This window comes from Cyprinodon variegatus, unplaced genomic scaffold, assembly GCF_000732505.1.
Source record: "Cyprinodon variegatus isolate N-32 unplaced genomic scaffold, C_variegatus-1.0 Scaffold883, whole genome shotgun sequence".
NCBI classification, from domain to species: domain Eukaryota; kingdom Metazoa; phylum Chordata; class Actinopteri; order Cyprinodontiformes; family Cyprinodontidae; genus Cyprinodon; species Cyprinodon variegatus.
In genome coordinates, this window is record NW_015151336.1 from 177,629 (window position 1) to 201,916 (window position 24,288).

At 39.0% G+C, this 24,288-nt stretch overlaps 2 protein-coding genes across 3 annotated transcripts; one reads left to right on the forward strand and one right to left on the reverse strand.

The window, feature by feature from the left end:
- Window positions 1-49: 49 nt before the first annotated feature.
- On the forward strand, window positions 50-7,452 carry slc37a3 (solute carrier family 37 member 3). The gene is made up of 14 exons (XM_015397725.1): window positions 50-162; window positions 771-1,008; window positions 1,988-2,102; window positions 2,255-2,347; window positions 2,426-2,509; window positions 2,591-2,736; window positions 3,015-3,111; window positions 3,540-3,624; window positions 3,702-3,901; window positions 4,042-4,183; window positions 4,263-4,364; window positions 4,455-4,654; window positions 5,963-6,028; window positions 6,143-7,452. Exons 2-14 carry the CDS (start codon window positions 932-934, stop codon window positions 6,233-6,235), a joined length of 1,500 nt encoding a protein of 499 aa, XP_015253211.1. The 5' UTR covers window positions 50-162; window positions 771-931; the 3' UTR covers window positions 6,236-7,452.
- Window positions 7,453-9,654: 2,202 nt separating this feature from the next.
- On the reverse strand, window positions 9,655-13,585 carry LOC107099562 (cyclin-dependent kinase inhibitor 1-like). Of its 2 annotated transcripts, none has more exons than XM_015397736.1 (3): window positions 13,430-13,585; window positions 10,614-11,098; window positions 9,655-10,527 (listed from the first exon to the last, which is right to left on the reverse strand). In XM_015397736.1, exons 2-3 carry the CDS (start codon window positions 11,092-11,094, stop codon window positions 10,469-10,471), a joined length of 540 nt encoding a protein of 179 aa, XP_015253222.1. In that variant the 5' UTR covers window positions 11,095-11,098; window positions 13,430-13,585; the 3' UTR covers window positions 9,655-10,468. The 2 variants fall into 2 exon arrangements, with proteins under 2 accessions (XP_015253222.1, XP_015253221.1); XM_015397735.1 differs by lacking the exon at window positions 13,430-13,585 and adding an exon at window positions 13,121-13,368.
- Between the last annotated feature and the right edge of the window lie 10,703 nt (window positions 13,586-24,288).

A 24,288-nucleotide genomic window follows, 5' to 3' on the forward strand; every position in this document is an offset into this window, starting at 1 on the left:
TATATATATATATATATTTGAAGGGTCTGATTTCACTCCTGTCCTGCAGGTGGCAGTAGTGCGCCGCTCTTTAGCAATCACGTCACATTAGGAATACCCAGTAAACACAGCAGCAACATCAGGACGAATATTAAGCTAGTAAAGCAGGAGTTGGACAGAAAGGTGAGATTTTTTATTGTTTTCTAAGATTTCCTCTCTGTAAATTATCAAACTGCAGCTTTTTGTAAAGTATTTTAGGTTAAACCAACCCGGAACTGACTATGTATATTGCCTCCTAAACCAAGCCATCATATGTGGCATATGTTACCTTATGGATGAAAGAGAAAGTGCTAAAGGAGCATTGTAACTTATGTTAGAAACTGTAATTCAAATGAATTCCATTTACCTAAAGACGAGTGTATTCAAATATGTAATAAAAAACTAGTTAAATGTGTTTTTTAAAGCTATTGATGCGATAAATACATTTCCTAACGTTCCTAACGATTGTAGATTTAAAGAGTTGAGAAGGACAGTGATCCAGAGCTGAAGCATTAGGGACAAAGCCTCCTTTTTTAGGAGACTCTGCAGGAGGAGGTGTCTCAGATTTAAACTCAGTCAGCATACCTTGACTGGGCTCATTGATAGGTGGGTATAGGGCAGCATTCAGAGCAGGTATGTCTCTTTAAAAGCATTTATTCTTCTAAGTTTGTCAGATTTCCATGGCTATCTGTTTCCCTGTGGTATAAATACATGATTTAATGTAATCTAATGTGGGCTTCCTTCCTCTGCAGGAGTAGCTTCCCTCCAGTAGTGATGTGTTTCTCTCATCCCGGTTAGTAGCAGAGGTTTATACGTAAACCTCTCCCTCCCTGTCCTCGAAGACCTCCACCGACCTACCACCACCTCCTTCCTCCTCCTTTGGCTCCTCTTCCTCCCTCCATCCATCCCTGTGATGCCTCCCTCGTGCTCTGGCTGTCTGTCACAATACACCCATCATCATCTGGTGGTTTTTCTCCTCACCTTCTTTAGGTAATCTTGAAAATTGGATGGTGAGATCTTGCTGTGTCGCTCTTATGGCGGTTATATTATAGGAACGTTTGGAGTCGGAGAGCGGGGTTGGATTTAGCAGGAGCGACAATAAAATATGCAATGATTTTTAACAAACAATCAGAGCGGAGAACAGATTAATATCTTCCCTCCAGTTTGTTACACTTTAAACTGCATTGGGGTCAGATTCCAGCCTGATTATGGATATGTGTTGATACAGCTTTCCTTTTCAATTGACTCCCTCTGTTTTACCCAAACTCAAAACTAACAACACATGAGCTGGTTCTCTCTTTCTAAAAGGAAATTTTGACACGACATACCACCAATTTCCCAGTGTTTGTGTCTTAATTAACTTTTAGGTCGCCCTACGTATGTCTTTCAAATCTTCACCAACCCCTTTTATTTTTTTGTACATGTCATGTTAAAGCATCAAACTTCAATGCATTACTGGGTTTCATGTGCTAGATAAACAGGAAGTATCACAGCAGTGGTACATAGACATAGAATTGGAAGGAGAAACTGTTAGCAGCAAACCTGTGAAAGAGGGACTGTGGTCAGAACTTCTGCTCTTCACATTATCCTCACAATATAGCATAATGGGGGAAGCAGCATGCTGAGGGGATGCTTTGTCTCCCTAAAACACATTCTAGTTGATGGTTACAATGTAAAAAATAAAAATTAAAAAGGATTGTCTGCATTATTATTTAACTTTCAGACAGTAGCGGCTTTCAGGAGATGACTCTAGCTTTGTCTAACATTCATTGTGTTCGTGTTCAGGATTAAAGGTCAACAAGGCAAGATTTACTCAGACCTTAGATTAGATAGAAATGGCTGTCAGTAATGATTTCCAATATATGTTTCTTACAACTTTAAAACTGTGAACAAAAGTTTTGTAATGAGCGATTGTTAGCTAGATAAACCAGCAGGACAAACGTTCTCTGTAATGATTATCTCCCTCCAGCTATGTGCTGCTGCATGCATCCAGGAAGACGTTCAGCAACGTGAAAGTCAGCATCTCGGCCCAGTGGACGCCGTCCGCCCAGAACCAAAGCGCTGCTGCCTTCTCTCCAGGCGAGGTGCCTAAGTTTAAAAGAACACAAGCTTTTTTGCTTTTTGGGGAATAAAGGAACTTTTATGGAAATCCAAATGAACAAAAACATGTTTTTGGCAAAACAAAAGAAAAAAGGGAAGGTTTTTATCACTTAGTGTGTTTTCTGTGACTATGCAGACATGGGAGGACAATCATCTCTTTGCTGATGAGAAGCAGGCAACGTTGTTTCTGGGAGCTCTGGATTCCATTTTCCTCTTCTCATACGCTGTGGTGAGTCTGGCTCTAGTTCCTTAGCAGAGGATTAAAATAAAGCAAAGCGTCACGGTGCGTTTGCTCCTCCCTGTGCAGGGTCTGTATCTGAGCGGCGTGATCGGGGACAGAGTCAACCTGCGCTACGTGCTCTGCTTCGGCCTGTGCGGGTCTGCCATAGTGGTTAGTACGCAGGGAACATGGCAAACGATCCAACTAACACTTGAAAGTAATTTTTGTTTCTTCTGATGCATGCACTTGCAGGAATTTGTTTTTGGCACCCTGACCGAATGGCTCCACATCTACAACGTCTACCTGTACTGCGGCCTGTGGGTGCTGAACGGCCTGCTGCAGTCGGCGGTTTGGCCCTGCGTGGTGGCCGTCATGGGCAACTGGTTCGGCAAAACGGGGTGTGTGATAACTTTGTGCTGAGCTGCATGCAGAGTCCTGAAATCTGAGGTCCAAAGTTGTGTGTGCACACATGCACAGTGAGGTCCATTCATAGACGCTCCAGCTGAAACACAGACTTCATTTAAGATCAGTTTTCCTCTGCAGGAAGGAACATAAATCACACGCTGTGCTGCTTTCTGCAAAAATAGTTCATGGATTTGTATATGGAGAACAAAAAAGAATTAATATATGAAGAGGAATTTGTCTAATCTTTTTTTTTTTCGCTCTTGGTTTCCAGGCGTGGATTCGTGTTCGGTCTGTGGAGCGCTTGTGCGTCTGTAGGCAACATACTGGGCGCCTTCCTGGCCTCAAGTGTGCTGAAATATGGATATGAGGTTGGTCAGTTAAAATATATCAGCTTTCTCTGATTTATTTTTATTTTTTAACCCCTTCAGGTAAAGAAGATTGGTTTAATTTCTCAGCATCTAGCTTACAGTAAAATGACATTTGAGGAAAAACCAAAGCAGGAGTAAATCTGGAAAAATAAACTTCTGTAAGCTAGATCTGACAAAAAAGTATCCAGCCAGATAATTGCAGCTTATTCTCTGTTTTTATTTACAGTAAAATCAAACAGGCTGCATGTAGCAAAACGTGGAGGAAGTTTGGAAAATATTAATCATCGTCTCTTGGTTTTGAATCTTATAACCTGGTATTCTAACTGCGATAATGAGATGAACCCTCATTATCGCGTTACCTTCTGTTACTTCGAGCTCCGCCCGGGTTCAGGCGCTGATGTGGAGTTTGTTGTGTTTCTCGTTGGCAGTACGCCTTTCTGGTGACGTCTGTGGTGCAGTTTGCTGGCGGGGTGGTGGTGTTCTTTGGCCTCCTGACCTCACCGAAAGAAATCGGTAAGGCTGATCGAAGAATGTAAAAAGGCAGGTGATCGGGTTCAAATGTTGAAGTGAGTCGTGTTGCGGTGTGGCAGGTTTGCACTTTGAGTTAGAAACCGGAGTCGGTGCGGTGGAGACGGACGCGGACAGCCACCGACCGCTGATGAGTGACGAAGAGGAGGAGGAGACGTACAGCCAACAGCGCCGCTCAGTTCAGACCCCAGACGAGCCAATGGAGGAGCCTCCCAGAGCCATCGGCTTCCTCCAGGCTTTCTGCCTGCCTGGAGTTCTGCTTGTGAGTCAGAATTAGTTCCCATAATGCATCCTGTTCAAATCCCCTTCAGCTCCTGATCTTTTCATTTAAAACTTTTCTGTCAGAAATGGTTAACATGTTGACGTAAAAACGTCTGACGGTGACATATGTCTCCTCCTCAGTACTCCCTGGCGTACGCCTGCCTGAAGCTGGTCAACTACTCCTTCTTCTTCTGGCTGCCCTTCTACCTGAGCAACAACTACGGCTGGAAGGAGGCGCAGGCCGACCGGCTGTCTGTCTGGTACGATGTCGGAGGAATCGTCGGTAATGACCTGAAAGGCGGAGGCGTCTGTGTGCCGAGTGTGACGTCACTGGAGTCTGAGTATCTGTGTGTTTGTTGCAGGGGGAACCCTTCAAGGTCTGATCTCTGACCTCATGGGGAAGAGGGCTCCAGTGTTGGTTTTCAGCCTCGCCATGGCGATGGGCGCCCTGGTGGGATACAGCCGTGAGTGTTTGCAGCTGCTTCCTTTAAAGCCTCTACTGAATGATGAGTTATAGTTTATAGAGTTTATAGTTCTGCCTTCTGAACCCTCAGGCTCCCCTGATGACAAGGTGATTAACGCAGCGATCCTCGCCGCCACTGGCTTCTTCATCGGCGGCCCGTCCAATATGATCAGCTCGGCCATTTCTGCTGATCTGGGGAGGCAGGATGTCCTGAGGGGAAGTCAGGAAGCTCTGGCTACTGTCACTGGGATAGTGGATGGAACCGGGAGCATCGGAGCCGCTGTAGGACAGGTGAGCCTTTAAACAAGGTACTTTCTAATGCTATTAGAAAAATTCAGCAGATGCCGTCATTACTTTAGTTCAGTATTGTAGCAAAACCTTTCACCATATTTTCATAATAGTCAATAATATTAGCATTTTACCCCCTAATGCCTGAATTTATACCCAGATGAACAAAAAATTTTGTTTTTTTGTGCTTTGCTGTCAGTCAGATGTTAGATAACATGGAGGTTTTTCATTTTAACATTTCATTCATAGTTAATGTACATTTAGACTAATTAGCAACACTTGGCATCTAAGACATAAAACCCATTTTCAGTCTAGGTTTGTTGACTATTTTCATTAATGCTGTTTTTCTTAAACAAGACTTGAATTAAGTCTAAACATGTTTATGAGATAATGGAGCTAATTCTTAGAAAATGGAGTCCATATTCCCTGGATCTGCAAGGCTTTTCTTTGCTGTAAGAAAACAGTGTTAGAAATTGACCTTTAACCTGTCTTTTTGAACAATGGTTGTATTTTTTATATCAGAGTGTTTCAAATTTCATGTTGCTGTGCTTCCCCTTTAGCTGCTAAACCCCTTTTCAATAAAAAGTCAGTGAAAAAATGTAATCAAAACAATTGCTATTTGATAACTGCTGCTTTTTTGTCAGTCAGTGTTTCAAATTCAGCTAAATATTTTATAAAATCACATCACTGTATAGTCCTAGGAGCTTTTTGTTTGCATGTTTCATAAATCAGTCTTGTGTTATGGGATTAATAACTCATTTATCATTTTGTTCATAGTTTTAAGCTATCGTTAGAAATTTGCAAAATGGAAATAAATTGATTTTGTAGACTTTTTCCGCAGTTATATCCTAATCAGTTCCTTAATTGCTTAAGTTAAAAAGCTTCAAATCCCCAATTAACTTTAGGAATTTAAGTCAGATGTTATCCATTCTTGTATATCAGTTGTAAAAAAAAAAAAAAAAACATTAATAAGCCTGTTTTTGATGCACAACCTGAGTCAGATTTAGAGAATTTAATGAATTCATCGGCCAAATTCAGTGTGTCTCACAGTGCAACCTTCCAAAAAATGTACCGTATTATGCATAAACCATGTAGGCTGGATTCAGACTGGAAGTGGTGGGAAGCTAATTACTGTAGTTTCTACCGTCCATAAAAGAAGCTCTGCTCCTATCAGGATAATCTGTGCATTTCTGGAGGCAATAGAAAAAACTGAAAATTCAAATATTTCAGGCCCCATTTTTCTCCAATACCTTTAATAAAACCCAGAGCCTCTAGCTTCCAGAGTTCACCTTTGCATCTCTAATCTTACAGTATCTGGTGTCGCTGATTGAGAGCCGGCTGGGCTGGATGAGTGTTTTCTACTTCTTTATCGTCATGGTAAGAAGACGCTTTTCTGTTTTCTGAATCAGGGTCATGATTTTAATTCATATCAGCTTTTTTTTTTTTTTTTTTATTTATGGTGTGAAACTCATAATTATTTGGTATCGACAGACGGGGGGAAGTATCGTCTTCATCTCGCCGCTGCTGGTGAAGGAACTTCGAGACATGTGGAGGAACAGGCAAGCTCTGCGGCACCAGCTCTAAGAGCCCGACCGCCTTATCAAGGACACCTCAGCGCGTTTGTTCCGGTTCTGATCAGTAGGTTCAGTTTGTCCAACTAGAGAACTTAAAAAGGTGCCTGCCTCCAGCCATACTAGTGTCTGACTTTTAACTTTATTATTTGATGTAAATACTTTCTTTTAATGCACTTAAGTTGAGATTCGAGTCTTAAATCAGAAACACGAGAGCTGTGAAGGTTGCGAATAATGATTTTTAGCTTTGTAAAGTTGCACTAGAGATCTGAACGAACCACTTTAATCTCAGTTGCCTCATCTGTTTTATCTTTACAGTCGAGATGGAAAACTGACCTGTAAACTTTTATTTTCACTTTCTTTTTAGCAGAATTTCTCAATTATTAGTTTCTGTCGCCCTACATAGTGATCACAACTCTCGTAAAGATCAGTAATCATAAAAACGTTAGAAAAAACGCCATCTTCTTACTGTGTTTACAGATTAACACCTGGATTTGATTCTGTAGCCTGCTTTTAGGGAGGGCTGAATGTGTTTTTACTTCAAGGTTCCTTAAAATAAAATCTAAATATTAGTATAAACTAGATAAAAAGAGAATAATGTTCTTTTATCTTTGATTTCGGAGCTAGGATATTTTCTCTTTGATGTAACATTTCAAAACTTGACAAGCTGTGCCATAAAGATGCCTCACTTTGTGCTTAATAATCAATCATTAAACCGATTGAGTTTTTTTGTACAAAGAATTCATCTAAGGCTGAAAACTAAAGATAAAAAAAACTTCTTTCTATCCACAAGATAAAAATGTCATTTTCTAATTAAAGGCTAAATCCTCTCATTAAAGAATCCCTTGTTAAATGTATATTTTAGCTCAACAAAATAGTTTGTGTAGAGCTGCAAAACCACCTTAACCCCTGCAAAAGATGTTTTTCAGAAAAAGTTTTTTTTTTTTTTTTTTTTTTTTTTGATTTTAAGGAAATAAAATGTTTAGATTTAAGTAAGAATTTCTATAAATACAGCTGCCTGGAAGAGGTTTTATTTACATAATTAACTGGTTATGAAAGAACAGAGCTTCAGGTTGCAGACCTGCTGCTATAAAGCATTTACCGGTAAATTAAACTTTTTATTTAATTTGTGATATTTTCAGAATGTAAATAATTACTTTAAAGTTTTTTTTTCTGTTTTTATCAGGGGTGTAAATTACAGAAGAGGATTAGGGCCACTGGAAAAAAAAAAAGTTTACTGATTTTAATATTTTATTTTAGTTTAGTATGGGGATTCTGACTTTAATCTCAGAATTCTGACTTTTTTTATTGTCTGAATTCTGACTGAATTCTGACAATAAAAAAAGTCAGAATTCTGACTTTTTTCCCATACTAAACTGAAATAAAATTTAAAAATCATTAAACTTTTATTTCTTTTTCCAGTGGCTCTAATCCTCTTCCGTAGTAAATAGATGTGAAGAGAGCTGCGTCTTTATTCCAGTTTGAGGCACAGGCTTTGAATCAATCTAGATTCTAGACTACCGGTAACTATATAACTTAAGCAGACCTCTTTAAAAATCACTTTTCTGGTCACATCAACCAAAATAATGCCTCTGTATTTAATGAAATCTTCCATGTTTGTTTTTTAGAGCCATCTGCTGATCTCTGATATATTTCTCTTACTTAGAAGTCTTTATACCTATAGTTCTCTCTGATCATTATGTGAACCAATTCTGTAAATAAGGAGAAAATCACTTTCAATACATGTAAAATAATTAAGGGGGGAAGTTTATATTCTGTTTTTTTTTGTAATTTTTTTTATTATTTATGTATATATTTAAACTAACTATTTCTGTTGTAAATAAATGCAAGTTTCATGTCATCCAACATTCCTTGAAGCTTTAGTTTTGCACCAAATCCAGCAGGGGGCGCCGTCAAGGCTTCACATTTAGCCTCTTCTTGGAAACAGAAACTGAAATGCAATAATTTAAGAAGCACAGCAGTTTCATTTATCATTATGTTTATTTTACCGATTGAACAAACCATATGAAATGTATTACCAAACGTTGGAGGGTAACAATACAAATATTATTCCAAAGAAGAAAAGATGCGTAACAAAAGCTACATCTTTACATGATCAGACGATACATAAACAAGCCTTAAATTACAATAGAATGTTACAAACTGTGTACAAATACTTTACATTCATGCATGTACAAAATAACAAAATTCTTGTTAAAGCTGCAAAAGAATGAAATGCAAGCTTTTTATATTTTTTTTTATCTCTGATGCATGGATTAATGCAGCTACAATAAGTTTCAGTCCAAAGTGTCCTTTCCTGTTTTCAGAAGAACTCAATATGCCAAAAAATAAAAGTAGTACTTCTGTATATAGTGCAAATATATAGTTTAGATATAACCTGTATGGGTAGACAGGAGGAAAGTAGGAATCTTAGACTTTTTAAGCTGAATGGGACGTTTTCTCAGGACGGTTCTTCATTAAATCTGTTTTTTTATATATATTTTGTTGCTTTATCCCCCCCATTGCTGCTCCACTTGCCTTATCTGTTCAGGGAAAACTCACACGAAAAGTGAAGCAAAACAAAAGCGGCCAAACCCACGCAGCAGCCCTCACCCCGCCTCCCAGGGGGCCACCGCTCTAACTCACCACAACAGAACCTCAATCTCTCTCTTCAATCTTCACTTTCATGTCCCCTAAACATAAATGGGCTCAGCTGCTTTAATGAAATCATCGAACATCTCGTTGAGGTAGTAAGAGAGGATAAATCCAGCATAATATGGCTATTTGTGTCAAACTACTGCTGCAATATCCCATAGATGGAGAACCCTGCCGACAGCAAACATCTAAAATCCTGCTCTTTCTGCTTCATATGGGCTGATGACATTAAAAGAGACACAAGAACAGAGCCATTAGCTGTTATTAATGAACAAAGATGATCAGAACATCTTGGATTTGTTGCCATCAAAGGCGCATGTGCTTAAGTCATTTTTTGGGCAAATCTTTAACCCTTTGGGGGAAGTTTGCATAAAAAATGGATTATGGACAATAAAAAGGATAAAAATAAATGTTGTCCAAACAATAAATCCCTTTGGGATCCATTCCCCGGCTGCCTGCATCTCTTTTCCCCAAATTGTGACATTCGCCTGCATGCAGAATCAAAGAACTGGATCGCAACGAAATATGCAGGAGAGAACTTTACTCTTTATGTTTTATGCTTAAAAAAAAGTATTTGAAATCTCTGGAGAAACTAAAAACACCACATTCCCTTAATGGATCAAAATAAATGGAAGATGCTACATATTACAAGCATAAAGCTGACTAAAACACTCAACATGTTCCATCATGTTGCTCAAACGATCGTTACAAACCCCTATTATGCTGATATTACAAAGCAAAAGTAGTTTATTTGTACATTATTATTATTCTTTGTTGAACTTTGGAGTTTTTAGTGACTTCCTGTTTAAAGCCTTTATAGATTTACAAAGTTGGGAGTGTTACAGAGATTGTCATCAAGTTCAAATGCTGCAAGGCACGGCAGTTTGTGGCCCTTTATCTTACCTCGTTTTCCACAACGGATTATGGTTATGCTCTTTTTTTTTTAGCTATTATTTTAGAAAATAATCTTGCAACGTGACAAATATAAATAATTTTTACTACTACGCTCCAGGCTGGAGCTAATGAAAGGGATGCGGCCGTTTTTTGACCCCTGATCTGACTCAAGCTTTTAGAGCCTCTGGGTGAAACCAAAGCACAGCGTGTGCTGAGCATGCCGGCAGTAGGAAACTGCTAAGATCGATAACAGGGAATGAGTTGGAACAAAATAATTATAATACTAATAAATGAACAGATCAGAGACTAATATCAACCTCTATAATCTGGTATCCTATTTTTTCTGTTTTAGGATCCTGAATGAGTGCATTTGCAATTATTTCACAGTATTGTAAAAAGCTGAGCAAAACCGTTTAGAAAAATACAGTATAAGTATATATATATCTATATATCTATATATATATATATAATATATATATCCACAGAATACTAGAATCCGAGCCTGACTAAATTAGGTAGCTTCCTTGTGCTGAAAATTAAACGCGAGGTGAATTCCAAGGTTTTAAGGCCCAAGCTTGTATGAGCTTATTAAATGTCTGGATTAAATTGCTACATATATACAAAAGATCTACATCAGGTTGAGTGTAGAGAAGTGGAGAGCACTTAGTGATGTTCCTCTGGAGGTGGTTACACTTTTCTACTGCCGAGAGGACGTTTTGCAATGCAGAAGCTTCCTCTTTTTCACCTTAAAGAAATCTGAAAAAAAAAACAATAATGATGATTAGATTCTTATCTAACAGCATGGAGAGGAAATGAAGCAGACGTGTGAGTAGCAGCGTCACCTGTGATAGCCGACTGTTTGCGTTTTTCTAGCCGCTCTAGTTGGTAGCGCCCTCTTGTGGTCACTTCCAGGTACTCGTCTCCGGAGCCTGACGAGCTGCTGGAGACGGGGGAGCTGTCCTCGTCTGATGACAGGGAGTTGCTCCTCACGTTTCTTCTCGCTGTGACCCGAGGCTTTACCAAGCAGGTCCTGTAAAACGCCGGCACGTCCTGGCACCTCAGCCCCTCCCACTCCACGCTCGCCCCCTCGCCTGGCATGTCCCTCTGGAAGTCGAAGTTCCAGCGCTTGTTGGCGACCTCCACGCTCATTCTGAGGAGCTGCTGGAATTCCTGCTGGAGCTGCTGGTGGTCGACTGGGCCGAAGAGGTTCCTCCGGGCGGGACCGACTCTCAGCTTCAAGGCCTCGATGCCTTGGAGGTTTGACATCTCCGAATCAGACGTCATGTTTCCTCTGGATGTTGTCGACGTAGAAGCCATCACCATGTCCCTGTTTGGTAAACAAATTCAAACACAAGTGTAAACATTCAGGAACATCTAAAGAAAGAAAATAGATCCATCTGCGTTTTACTCCACAAATGACCGTTATTTGCGATGTTTCTGGATCCAACCTACTGAGGAATCACTATGCCAGCGGGGACGTCAGCCAACACCCAATAAACCTCCGACCTTTTTAACAACCAGCTGTGTCTAAAAGAACCAGAGTCTCCACCTGCTCTGGAGCCTGCCAGTCAAAGGTCACACAGGAGAGGTCCATGAAGGCCTGTGGTGAGGAATGTTTCCTGCTTTCTCCAGTTAATTAGAGCAATCCAGCTGAATTCCTAGATGCAGCTTCAACCCATTTTTCAGCTCTCTGTGAATGAAGCTAACTTACATCTGCCTCTAAGAAAATGAACAGACAGAATTTAACATGGTGTTCCGTAGTAAGGTGCTGGTAGCTATTAAATAAACATTACCTCTGGTAATTATGTGGTTACATAAATGTATTCATATAATATTAGAGTGCACTAAATGTGACTTATTTTGAAGTAAAAAAAAGGAAGTAGAACTGGAGTGGTTTTGTTGCATTTATTAAAATATTTTTGGTACAAAAAAAAGACCATGAGCCAAGATAGTATCTACTTCAAGGTTCTCTTTCTGTGCCAAAGGGCTGTTTCACTTTTTTATAACTCCTTTTTTTTTTTTTAGCCTACATTTATTTCAAAATAAAAATCCAAACTGAATCATTCACTAAATGTAGATTGCACATAATGCAGCTTGGGATTCATTCAATTTATTTCTGAAAAGGTGGGTTTTTAAATTATCCCAGCAGTTCCTTTTTTTTTTCTAATTTTATACCAATTCCAATAAATTCTACTTTTAAAATTTCATTTTGGTGCAATCAGATATAATCTTTCATATGGAGGGCATTCAAAGTTGCCTGCTACTAACCCTTTAGGGAAGAAAACACTAAGATTAAATGCTTGTATAATATTTTATAATGGCTATAGTCTTCCTAAAACTGTTTCTGATTGGTAAAACCTTTAATATTATCATGGAATATTTATACATGTATATATTTTTTTTATTTTATTTTGTTTTTTTAATTCTCTCAGAATTGTTTCTAACAGGAAATATCTTCTCTTAGCCAAATGTTTATTCCCTAAGTCTTAAAAGAAGGCATACTGGGTGGGTATCTGTTTATTTAAAGCATTAAGATCTAATCTAGGGCTGAGGAAAAAAAACTGTGACCTACTAAACTTAATTTAGGAGGAGCTCCAACTACTTTCTGTTTACTTTTCAATAACCTGAACGGTAAGATTGCGTGCTTAAAAATAACCAAACAGGGTCAAATTAGTATGAAGGCAGGTCCCCTGAGGGGCGCATGCTTCAGCTGAGGGACACATGGAGAACAAAATGTACAGAATTTGTGAAAACAACAACCAGAAAAACCACGCCTTAAAAGTAACCTGGCATCCTCTAAGAAGAATAGAAAAATCTGATTTTTTTAAGCTGAATTAAAATATTTTTCCTAATTATTTCTCCTGAGAGGTTTATTATTGCCAGTGAAAGTTGTTTGCGGAGAGTGGAGTGGGCGCGGTGCGTTCGCGGCTCAGGTTTCCAATGCAGTTTCCCCGCTTCCAGAAAGAACGGAGGAAAAAATGAACAACTATCATTCAATACAACTAAAATTTAAAGCATGAATTTTCACAGTTTTTTGGGGGTTTTTTTACTTGTAGAAACGCTAAATAAATCCAGTGAGAAGCGCTGGTGTGAAGGTGAAGGCTCGCGCTGCGTTCAGTGACGCAGTTAGATTCAGAGGATGTGGGTTAATGAGATGCGACACACAAACACCCACACATCAACATCAACTTTTCTGCAATAACACACATAAATTCCTCTCGTGAAATAAATGTGGACACATTTTAAATCGAAAATTAACAAAAAAAAGTATTTTTTTAAAAAGTCGATATTAGAATTTTAACGAACCTTGTGCGCAAAAAAAAGGAAAAACTGAACAAAATCAACTTACCATCAGCGTAAATATCGTAATATGAATCACGGAAAAGAATAACTGAATTCAAAAATCCAGTGGATATAAACACCGACACGCTGTCAGCCCACGGAGAGGTACTCACAACCCTCTTATCTGCGTGACCTGTTTGTTGTGGACCCAGGAGACAGGGGACGTCCTAAGCCAAGCAGATGTGTCACGTGGTTTCCGTCAAAACAGTCACTCTACATTCCCATCGCCAGTAAACGCAGCGCGCGCTCCGCTCGCAAATTTCAGTTAGCGCACCAAAAACTTTGCGTGCATTTTACCTTTGGCCAATTTTATCACCTTAGAGTAAGAAGAAAATGTCCTCCAGCTTCTCTCCAAACCTCCTGCTTGTTCTGCTCCTCTTCTCCTCCTCCTTTCTCTCCGACTGGACGAAACTAGGTCAAATATTTTGGCAACCGCCGCCATTTCCCTACTTCCTCAAATGTGACACACATTCCCGTGCATGCCCTTTGCGTCACGTTTGATTTTGGCACCTCGCCCGCAGCCTCAGTCACGTTGAGCTGCAACGTGAGTGGGAAGACTGTGTCCTGCTGGAGCACCGCCACATCCAGCAGCAGTGGGAAACTATTTTAGTTTTCCCGCGAAAAAGAAAAGTGGCACTGAAGCGGCCTTCACCCAGGCTTCAGCTGACCTACTAACCTAACCTCAATGTAAAATCACTGCAAATCTCCATTTTTATAGTGTTTTCATCCCTCTTGGATTTAAAACCTGCAAAGTGTCACAGCTTTGCACATTTGCAGACAAAAATATTTGCCAATTCCTAATCGAAAAGATAAAAAATGTTCTCAAATTACATGAAGAGCAATTTTTAAGGCTTGCAACAGGACTTTGAGCACTGTAGCACAGACAGGTGGTTGCACAAGGCAGCATGAGAAGGGGTCAAATTGCACCATGCACCTGAGAAAATGTGTTTTGAGCTAAATTAATTTTGCTTTTTTATTTCAAGACTTTGATTTGTGCTGCATCTTTAAATAAAATTAATCCATATACATTTTATTCCACTGCAGAGTTTTAGGCATCCCCAAAGTCGGTCCTGGAGGGCTGCTGTCCTGCAGGTTTTAGACATGTCTATGCTCTAGCACAGCTGATTTACATTGATAGTTGATTAACAGGCTTTTGCTGAACTGCAATTATCAGAATAAGCTGTGCTAAAGCAGAGAAACCTCTAAAACCTACAGGTCATTTTGGTTGAGGGGGTTTGCAGAGATAAAGTCCCTATAAGAACCATGGCTTAATGAGCCATTCTGACACTCAGGCGTCCAATATATTAATCTTTATTACTCAAGTAGAAGTAGAAATCCTGCTGTTTAAAAACACTTTTGTAGAAGTTAGAGTATCAACTTAAGTAATGCAGGAAAAAAAGTTAAGGACAGATACTTTACTGCACTCACTTATGAAAGGAACATCTTTCTACAATTCTGGATGATAATTTCCTTATACTTTATTTTCTTAGTTTTATAGCTCATGGCAACAGTGCAAATGTAACTTTGCATCATCTTGTAAAACTTTATTTTTATACCGTGTCCAACCACAAAGAAAATGTTTGGATAAAGCAAATTATTTTGATGTTTTTTTTTTTTTTTATACCAACAGGCCATAACAAGAATGAGCTTTAATGAAAGAAAACTTATGAGTCTATTTTCAAAATGCGAGGAAAACAGTAGAGATAATTGCAAAAAAGAAATGTAAGTACAATAGAAGTAAAAAGTTATCTAAAGAATAATTACTCCAAAATTTTGACTTAAGTAAGGTATTAAAGTATTTGTACTTTGTTACTTGACACCTTAGTATCCATGGCAACTTCAGCTACTGTATAGAGTAATTTTCCTGTAGGGAGATTAATCTTCTTTCCAGTTTTAAGATTTTTCAATGTCTATAAAGTTTTTTTCTTTTTTTTTTAAGGATTGCCTTATATTTAGCTTTATTTTGGTCGTGTTAAAGAAAACCATCTGTGCTTTAATCAGCTAAGTTTGTCAGGATAAAAATAGCTACCGTAATTAAAAGTGCAAGGCATAAGTTTTGGATTTTAATACAAACCAACCTTTCCATTATTTTCCCCCCACTTCCCAACAATGTTCTTTTTCTCTGTCAAGTAAAACCACAATGAATTATTTGATTAAAGTTTCTGACTGAAAAAAAGTGTGTTGGAAAAAATAACCTGTTAAAAGGGAAATAATACTCTTGTGAAGATTCACACCTTATGGTGAAAAAGCAGTGAACTACACACACTGCTAAAGTAATAGAAATCTACAATCAAACACAAGCTATGATCAAAAAACACCTGAAACTATTTATGCTTTATGTTTTTTAAGCCAAGATATTTTATAGCAACAATAAAACATTAACAGCCTGCTATTATTCTCATTGCCATTTTCTATATCTTAAATCCAAGTAAACCTGCCTTCTACTGGTTTTTATTTTTGGGGTATCAGAGTAAAGGGTAAGGATTTTTTTACCTAAATTGAATAAATCTGATTGTGTCCCTTCTTGCACTTATTGCATTAGTGGTGTACCCTCTGAGAGGCCCGATCTGCAGCCAACGCCCCTCGCTCAGAGGCGCTGCTCCAAGTTTTACTTCTACATTTTTTTTAAAATGGTCGACTCTTTTCACACAGGTCTGCAGATCCAACAAGCCGTGTTACTCTTGTGAAACTTTGTTCATGTTCAGCGACGTCAAACAATGAAAGTCTTGTGCTCCTTGGTTTAATCCCCCATGAGAACGTGGTTTAGTATTCAGTTTTTAGGTCTCTCTCATGAAAACAGGTGACGTGTGACCCTTCCTCCTAATGCTCCATAAATCTGTGTGTGTAGGAGCCTAATGGGGACGTTGTGAGCTGTATTTACAGTCAGCTTGTTGTTCCACATTAAATGCCTAATCCCTAATCCCCCCCACCCCACCATCGTTAGTCTTATGCTACATGTTACATGTGGCCACGCAGTCATAAAGCCCATCGTTTTACCCCCCTTTGAATACATTAGCACGGCTGAAAACAACAGTCACACAGCGCAATGTGACTCAGCCTCCAAACACTGGGAACTGTCATGGTGGGTCTTGTGTTTCCCACATTCCTTCTTTTCAATAAAGACAAAGGATACAGCGGAGGCTCTGTTTTAAAGTCATTATCCTACACCTACAGCCCCCCAAAGGCTTAAACATCCCTGTTTAGTCGACAGGCCAACGAAGGAGATCTTTAATCGGGTAACTCTGGAAAGGATGCGCAGTTCTTGTGCCAGAATATCTGGCCTTTTGTGCAAAGGGGAGAAGAAGAAAGCGGGGTTATGTTTTTAGTTGGGCTGAAGCCATACAAGACTAGAGAAACACATGGAAGTAGGTGCTTTGATCAAATTAGACCAGAATTAAACATGTATGATTGGGAAAAGTGAGATGGCATTCCAAGTGTTAAACATAGAGGTGGCAGCATGATGCCGTGGGATCTCTTTTAGCTGGAAAAGGGAACTCGTGTGTGAAAAATGATAGGAAGCATTTGCATTGAAGTTCCCAATCCTTTCCAACTCGTCTGCATCAACATCAATTTGTGTTTTTGTCAAACAGCTGCTTGCAACTCAAAGTTCATCCCCCAACCACAACTATTTGGTGCCGAAGGATGTTGAACGAAACCTCAGGAAGATGCCTTACACGTACTGTGAGTCAGTTTCCTCTCTGCAGGAAGTGGAAGAAGAAGAAGAAGAGAAAAGGATGGCGGCAGAGAGCAGGTTTTTGGTTCACAGGTGCAGCGTGGGGGTTTCCACGTCCCTCTGTCCTTCAGCTGCGGAAGCGAGCGCTGCAGAGAGTCTCACCGCAAGACGCTAGCTTGTTTACGTCAACTCCCAATTTCCTAACACGCCACAACAAAACGCAAACAATGCAAAGAGGTGTAAAAAACGACATACCAACGACGGGATAGGGTTGTTAGAGATGAAGAGAGAAAAACAGTATATGTAGAAGGATTAGGATGACTTAAAACAGATTACGGTAATTAAAAGATGCACAACCTGGAATTTCTTGATACATTTCCTCCAGGAGGCTTCTTCATGTAAAGTGGGAATTGTTTTTTTTATATATATATATTCAGTAAATCATACTGCTGCCACACGTCTACCCACTTATTATTTATCTAAACCACAATGGGAGGTTGTTTTTATTAAATAAACCGTTTTTTTGCTTTTTTTATGTCATACCACAGCATCTAAGTTATATTTAATGCCAAATTTGGAGTGGGTTAATCATTTTGGACTAGTATGTTACATTTATTTTATTTTTTTTCATCTAAAATCCTTTACTAGTTTAACTCCAAATGTAACATGACACACCTCTTCAACAGACCTCAGTATGTTTCTCCCCTGAAGTCTGGAGAATCAGCAATATATTTTGTTTTTTATTCGCAGATAAGAAAGTTTCTGTTCTTTTTTAGTCAGTTCTGTTTTTGTCCCTTGGAGATCTCCGTCTGATGCTTTCTTTCCAGGTTTCTTTCATGGGGTCTGCAGTACTTGTAGATCTTGTTCTTGCTTCCTTTAGAACTTCCTGGACGAGCTATTAATTCTTTTTCCAGGAGGCTGAACTCTTCCATGTGTTTATGGACAATGGCTGATATTGTGGTTCCAACGCTGCAATACTCTGCGCCTCGAAGGCTTAAAAAATGGCTTGGTCACCCTTTCCAGACTGATGGATGGAAATATGTTGAAATCTGTCTTTGAACTTCTTTAGACCATGATGTAATGCATTTTGACATTTTTAGTGTACTTCACAGTTTTTACTTGACTTAGTTTTCGGTTTAGCAGTACTTAGGCCTGGATGTGGGCTAATCAAACCAAAAAAGTGAGCTTTATCAAAGGTATTTGTCTAAAGAAATGGATTTCTTTTTTGTCTTTCATGTTAATTGTATTATCATCTACAAACTGTATGATATAATGATTTTTTTATGGTGCAAAAGGCATATGAATAGATATTTCACACAATATTCAAAAGGTCTTGCTAGCTCAAAAGTTACTTTAGCAAAAGAAAAAAATGGTGGTCTGATTTTTCTTCCTGTATGTGTTCGTTAGTCTCTTATTTGCATTTGTTCGTCTCAATTTTGAGCTTAAAGGACCTTTTGGATTTGCTGTGAAATTATGCGTTTGCACTTCTCCGCCACCGTAATTTTTGTGTGAATCTAAAATCTACCCAAGACTCTGATGCATTGTTTAACATATAAAATTGAAACAATTTTGCTCATATTTTCTGCGCTTAAAGATCTACATCATGTAGATTTGACTGCTTAAATAAATTCCAAAACAAAGGAGTTAATCAGTAATAGATGGACAATCTCATCTAACATTTTGATCTTTTATCACAACCAAATGTATAGCAGACATTTCAACTAGAGCAATAATCAGTCAAATTATTTAGAAATATAAACATTTTGAAATGGAAAATTCATTAAAACAAGATCATCAACAAAAGCAACACTTCCACCTTTTTCCAGGCTGTTTATTTTAATACACTTTTACTCTATTCTTGTGTCAAAAACATGGATTGCAGCTGTTGCTTGCATTGAAGTTAAACAAATAGGTATATTTTTGTTGATAAATGTTTAATCTATTCTTTAGGACATGGAAATCAGGGCTACTCTGTTTTCTCTCGCCTTACATGTGAAGGGTTCATTGCACTGAGGAGGTGCTAATCATGTAGCACATAAAGCCTCTCCTGTTGTTGATAAGTATCTGGCCATCTGAAAAATTGTTTTTGCAGAGTGAGAATGAGAAGAGGGAGGGGCGAGCTGGTAGAGGAGGAGGAAGCTGAGAGGCGGGGCCAGCTGGGTGTTAATCGAGCCTTTGTTTTTCTCTCTCTGTATGTTCCTTACAAGGTTTTCTCCTGGTTTTGCTGAAGCGTCTCTCAGATGAGTTTATACAACTTGAAGGGGAAACAGCTGCACTTCAAAATGAGAAAATATGACAATATTAAACAGAAAAAAATAGCAAAATGCTCATTCAGTTCCTTTGGGATGTTTCCTCTGCTTTAATGTGGATTTTCATCCAAAACAGATGCATATGTATTGCAACAACTGATCCCACTCATTCTAGGTTGTCTGTTTTTACTCAGCACAGCTGAGGTGGAAAGGTGGCCCGCTCCAGCTGATATGTGTGGCTTCTCTGCCCTTTACCTACATCTGGGCAACATCTGTAGAGAAAAGCCAACATCTGGGTTTACATGTTCTATTGAGTGGTGCTCAGTATTGCAAAAGAGAGGCAAAAAAAGAAAAGGAGGTGCAGGGGGAGCCTATCTGTGTTTCGACTTCTCTTCCCTCTTCTCTTGGGTGTGATCAGGTTACCTGCACTACAACCAGTGAACTTTACTGTGTTGTTTTGTAAAGGCTGTCTGCACAGCTGGATAAAGCAATAAATCAGATTTGCTTAACGCTTCATTTTCTATTATCACCAGTGCATCCCTCACTGATCAAGATTTCTGATTGGATTTAAAAACATGGCAAACCAGATCCAGTTGAAGGAGGTGGTCTGCCATATTTATTTATTTTTTTTTGGTTTAGTAACTGATGGTCTTGGTTGCATTTTATTCAAGTTTGCAGCATTGAATCTGTTAGATATGGAGGGCTGGGGATTTCTTACACAAAGCAGAAGAGATTTTGAATGTTTTGTGAGGTTAATATGATTTACATGCAGGTTTTATTAAAGCCAGGTGCTACACATGATAGGTTACTTGGAGAAAAGGGGAGTTTTACTCTTAAACGCAGCATGCACTTTACTTAAAAAGGGACATCAACTGTATTTATGCTGTATTTATGCAACAAATAGAAATTATAGCAAAAGAATACATGTTTAACACAGTCCTGGTTTAATGCAACAAAGAAAAACACACCTCATAATTACACCTGTTGTACTGTGGAACACTAACAGCTTGTTTTATGTGCAGAAATATGTTAAATGTAGCTTGGTTTTGTCAAGGCTCAGAACTGGAAGATTAGAGGTGAACAAACAGATTTCTCAGGGCATTTATTGAAAACAGAAGGTTGGACCTCTGCGAGTAGAGACAGCAGGTTAGTGACCACGTCCTTCCGGAAGTGAGTCACTAACCCGGTCTTATAGTTCAGTCTGAGTCCAGAGAGTCCCAGACGCTGACGAATCGGAGGTCGGAGGACAGGCAGGGGATCACAACCAGGCAGATGGATGAAGTCAGAATGATCCAGACGGTGAAGCCAAAAGCCAAAGTCGGTGACGTGGTGGGTTGTCAGAGCCAGGAGGTCAGAGATCCGGTGAGGCACCGAAGAATCCAAGACAGAGTCAGGTAAAAGTTCCAGGTACCATACACAGTGGGGCTAACAGGCTGGACAAGGGTAGGCAGACTCAGTGTTCGGGAAATGGTTTCAGTCAGTACACAAGCAGGCAGGAGTCAGAAGACAGGTCAAGCAAACAGATCAGACGGGAACAGGCAGGCTCAGAGATTAAGAGGCAGAACACAGGAACGCTAGAATAATTCTCACCCACGGCTCAAAATAATTTGGCACTGATAACTGGTCTGAAGGCTGGTTAAATAGAGACTAATGCTGGTGGATCAGATCACCGGGTAATGAGAACTGGGCGGAGCTAAGCAGGAGTGTGAAATGAGTAATCAGACCAGGCATCAGTGCTGAGATCACAATACGTTCTGTGAGAAAAAAAAAAAACACCCCATCAGATGGTAGATCTTGAAGTGAATCAAAAAAAATAAAAAGCTTCTTTTTAATGTTTCAAATAAATAAAAAACAAAACAAAACTTAAACAGCTGACTACACTTTCTCCATCAGAGGGACATCTGGATGTGGAAACCCGTAGATCACCCCTTTCACTGTCATAGGTTAACACTGTTTAACATAACTGAAGGGCAAGAAGTTAGGCTGCTGCTAAAATACATCTTCAAGAAGAGAAAAGTTTAACAGTTAGACCAGATTAAAGTGAAACTGTGTGGTTAGGATGATGACGCATGCTTAGAGGACTCCAGTTAATAATCATGTGAGTCTGCCATCAGTACCAATGCATCGGAAACACACCTAGAATCCTCTTATCTCTGATAGAGTTTAAATACTTAAGCACAATCTTAACAATAATGCATCTACAGAGTTGATTTTTCTTCCTGCAATTGTAGTGAGATTGCATCATTTTGAGCTCCTGACCTGCAAAAATAAATATAAACCATCTAATTTCTCTGCAACATTCACTGGAAAACAGACAATGCATGTAGGTAGCTTTAAATATATGCATGTTTTATAGAGTAGATAAACTCCATGTTTGCTTCTTTTATTTCTCCAATATTTCATATTTGCAGAATTAAATTAGATCCTGTCTTTAATTACAGACATCATGTAGTGTGTAGAATTTCCATCTGCACATCAGCTCGGTGTTGTCCTTATGTGTGACAAATATGATCTCCGATTCCTCATGTCAATGCTCTGGAACAGTAACCATGGAGCGGCCTGAGCGGCAAAATCTGCGTCCACGTGTCCTCTGTGTTTCAGAGCCGTTATAAGAAAGCATGTGTATTAGTTGTGTGATAAAGCGTAGAAGAGTAACGCAGGAAGAAGCGGGAGGCCCAGTCTTACCCACAAAGTTGTAGAAGTGACTAAAAGTCTCAGGGTAAAAAAAAAAAAAAAAACATCTCATTTTAGTGTGTGTGTAACCATCCCCCCACTGATGTGCTTTCAGATTACTATTACTGAGTAAAACAGTGTCAGTATTTTCACAGTTTATGTGATATTTAGGTAACTTCCTCTTTATGGGGGGCCCTGCATGGTCGCATGCATGCTGCAGTTCTGCAACAACAGGAGCAGCCAGAATTAAACGTTGGTTCATATCAAATTTATCTTTTACAAAAATATTAATTAATTATTTCACTGACCTTTGGTTACTCCTTAAAAAGTCTTAAAGAACAACATTTCAGACACAGCAATCAGTTGTAGATGAAACAATGAGCACATGGAGCTGTATGTGGTGATTAGGAGGGAATCACACGTCTCATGATGAAACATGGGTCATGGTTCCATCCTCACCCTGCAGGGTTTACCGTATATCTGGGATGCTGACACAGAGCACAACTCTTTGTCTTGTGCTGATATTAGGGAGTTCTGTAGGGTAACTGGGTTCCTCTTTTGAGCTAAAGCTTTCTCATGCAAACACAAAGGGGATGAATTATTTCACCTTATAACCAGAGCAGTTTATTGGGATTTTATGAGATATATCAACACAAAAAAAATGGCTTTATTTTAGAGCAGCAGAAAAACAATTTGTTTCATTTTTAAGTAAGTTTTAATATATTTTTAATGCTTACACCTCAAACAACTTCCCTTTAAAGTATGTTAATAAACATGTCGATTCCACCTAAGCTGGGATTAAATTGGACATTAATGGACCAAAAACTACTCATAGGCTAGCATCTGAATGATTTTGCTGGATTTTATTTTTGTTTTTTAACACTAGATGAACACTCAACCTTCCTGGCTCACGAGGGTGGCAGTGTTATGCTGTGGGGATCCATTTCCACAACAGGGAGGGAGAAAGTAGTCAGAAATTTTGCAAGGACAGGTAAAGCTAAATTTAAGAAGAAAACATGTTAGAGTGTGCAAAAGACTTGAAACTGGGATGAAGGTCCACCTTCCAGTGGGACATTGACTGTTTAGGGCCAGAGACACAATCAAATGTTTTAGAACATGAGTTAGAACAGCAGAGTTAAAGCCTAAATCTAAATTTGACTCAAATTCTGCGGTTGAGACTAAAAAATGCTTTTTACAGATGCTCCGGATTCAGTCTTAAGTCAATTTAATTCAGTTTAGTTTATATAGCTCCAATTAAGAAGAAATATCATCTCGTGTCACTTGACATGGACGATTCAATCCAATCCTGCAGTCCAACAGGTTATAACTTTTCTTTCTAAGGAAATCCCGCTGATTGCTGCCAGTGATTGACTTGGCAGGGTTCACTCTTACTGAATAAACATGTAGAGACAGTAGATATTCACTTGTGTTGTGTCTTTGACTCCCCGTTAGCCCCCCAGGACGATCATGGTTGTAGCAACCGTTGAGTGGAACAGAACAAAACCTTCAGTAGAACCAGAATCAATGTGAGTGGCCTTCTCCAAAGGCACAGGAGACAGAAACAGACTTAAGAAAGGAACATAGAAGCACTGATCCATGAAGGAGACAATAAACTAGCCCCACATGTGGCTCTGTCTAGGAAAGAAATATAAACAGACGAGCTCTGAGTTAGTGACCATGTCAAAAAGGATGAGGGACAGTGCATAGAGTTTGTCACAGCCAAAGGTAAGCCTAAAGCTATGTCTAGGACAGAAACCAGGACTAAGAACTGAAAAACAGGGCTAACCCTATCATCTATAATGAAATGTGTTTATGGCAGCAGCCCACAATTAGAGATTATAGGATTGTAAGATAGAGACAGATTGTGGCCATGTCCTCCAGCAGTCTAAGCCTATAGCAGCATAGATATAGAGATAGCTAAGGATAACCGTAGCCACTTTAACTATAAGCTTTATCAAAAAGGAAAGTTTTGATAAACTTATACAGTATCTGTCTCATGGACTAAAACTGGTAGTTGGTTTCACAGGAAAGATGCCTGATAATTACAGATCTACCTCCAATTCTACTTTTAGAAATTCTAGTAACCACTAGTAAACCTGCAGATTAAAAGTGAAATGTGCTGTTAGGAACATAAGGAACAAGCAGATCTCTGATATGAGATGGAGCCTGGTATTTTAGGGCTTTATATGTAAGAATAACAGTAAGAATGTGTAACTATATGCTTTAATTTCTCATAAACTAAGCAATAGTAATAAACACACAAACTGCAATAGTTGTAATGTAAGGGACTGTGTGCTGCATGCATGAAGTTAATTACTCTCAAACTACCTTTTTAAGCAAAGTCATAAACATTTCCAGTCTTATACATTTTTATTTCTACTAAAAAGGTTTTAAAAAGCAGCAAAGAAAGTCAGTAAGATTCTCACTGCATAGCACCACCTGGTGTTTTTTTCAGAGGTTATAACTAAATAAATGCCTCCAACAAGCAAATGTGCGGATCCAGCTCCCCCCTCTGGTAGAAAATTAGAAGTGGAGCTTTTAATTACTCAAAATGTTCTTACTAAAGAAGGTAGAGAAAAG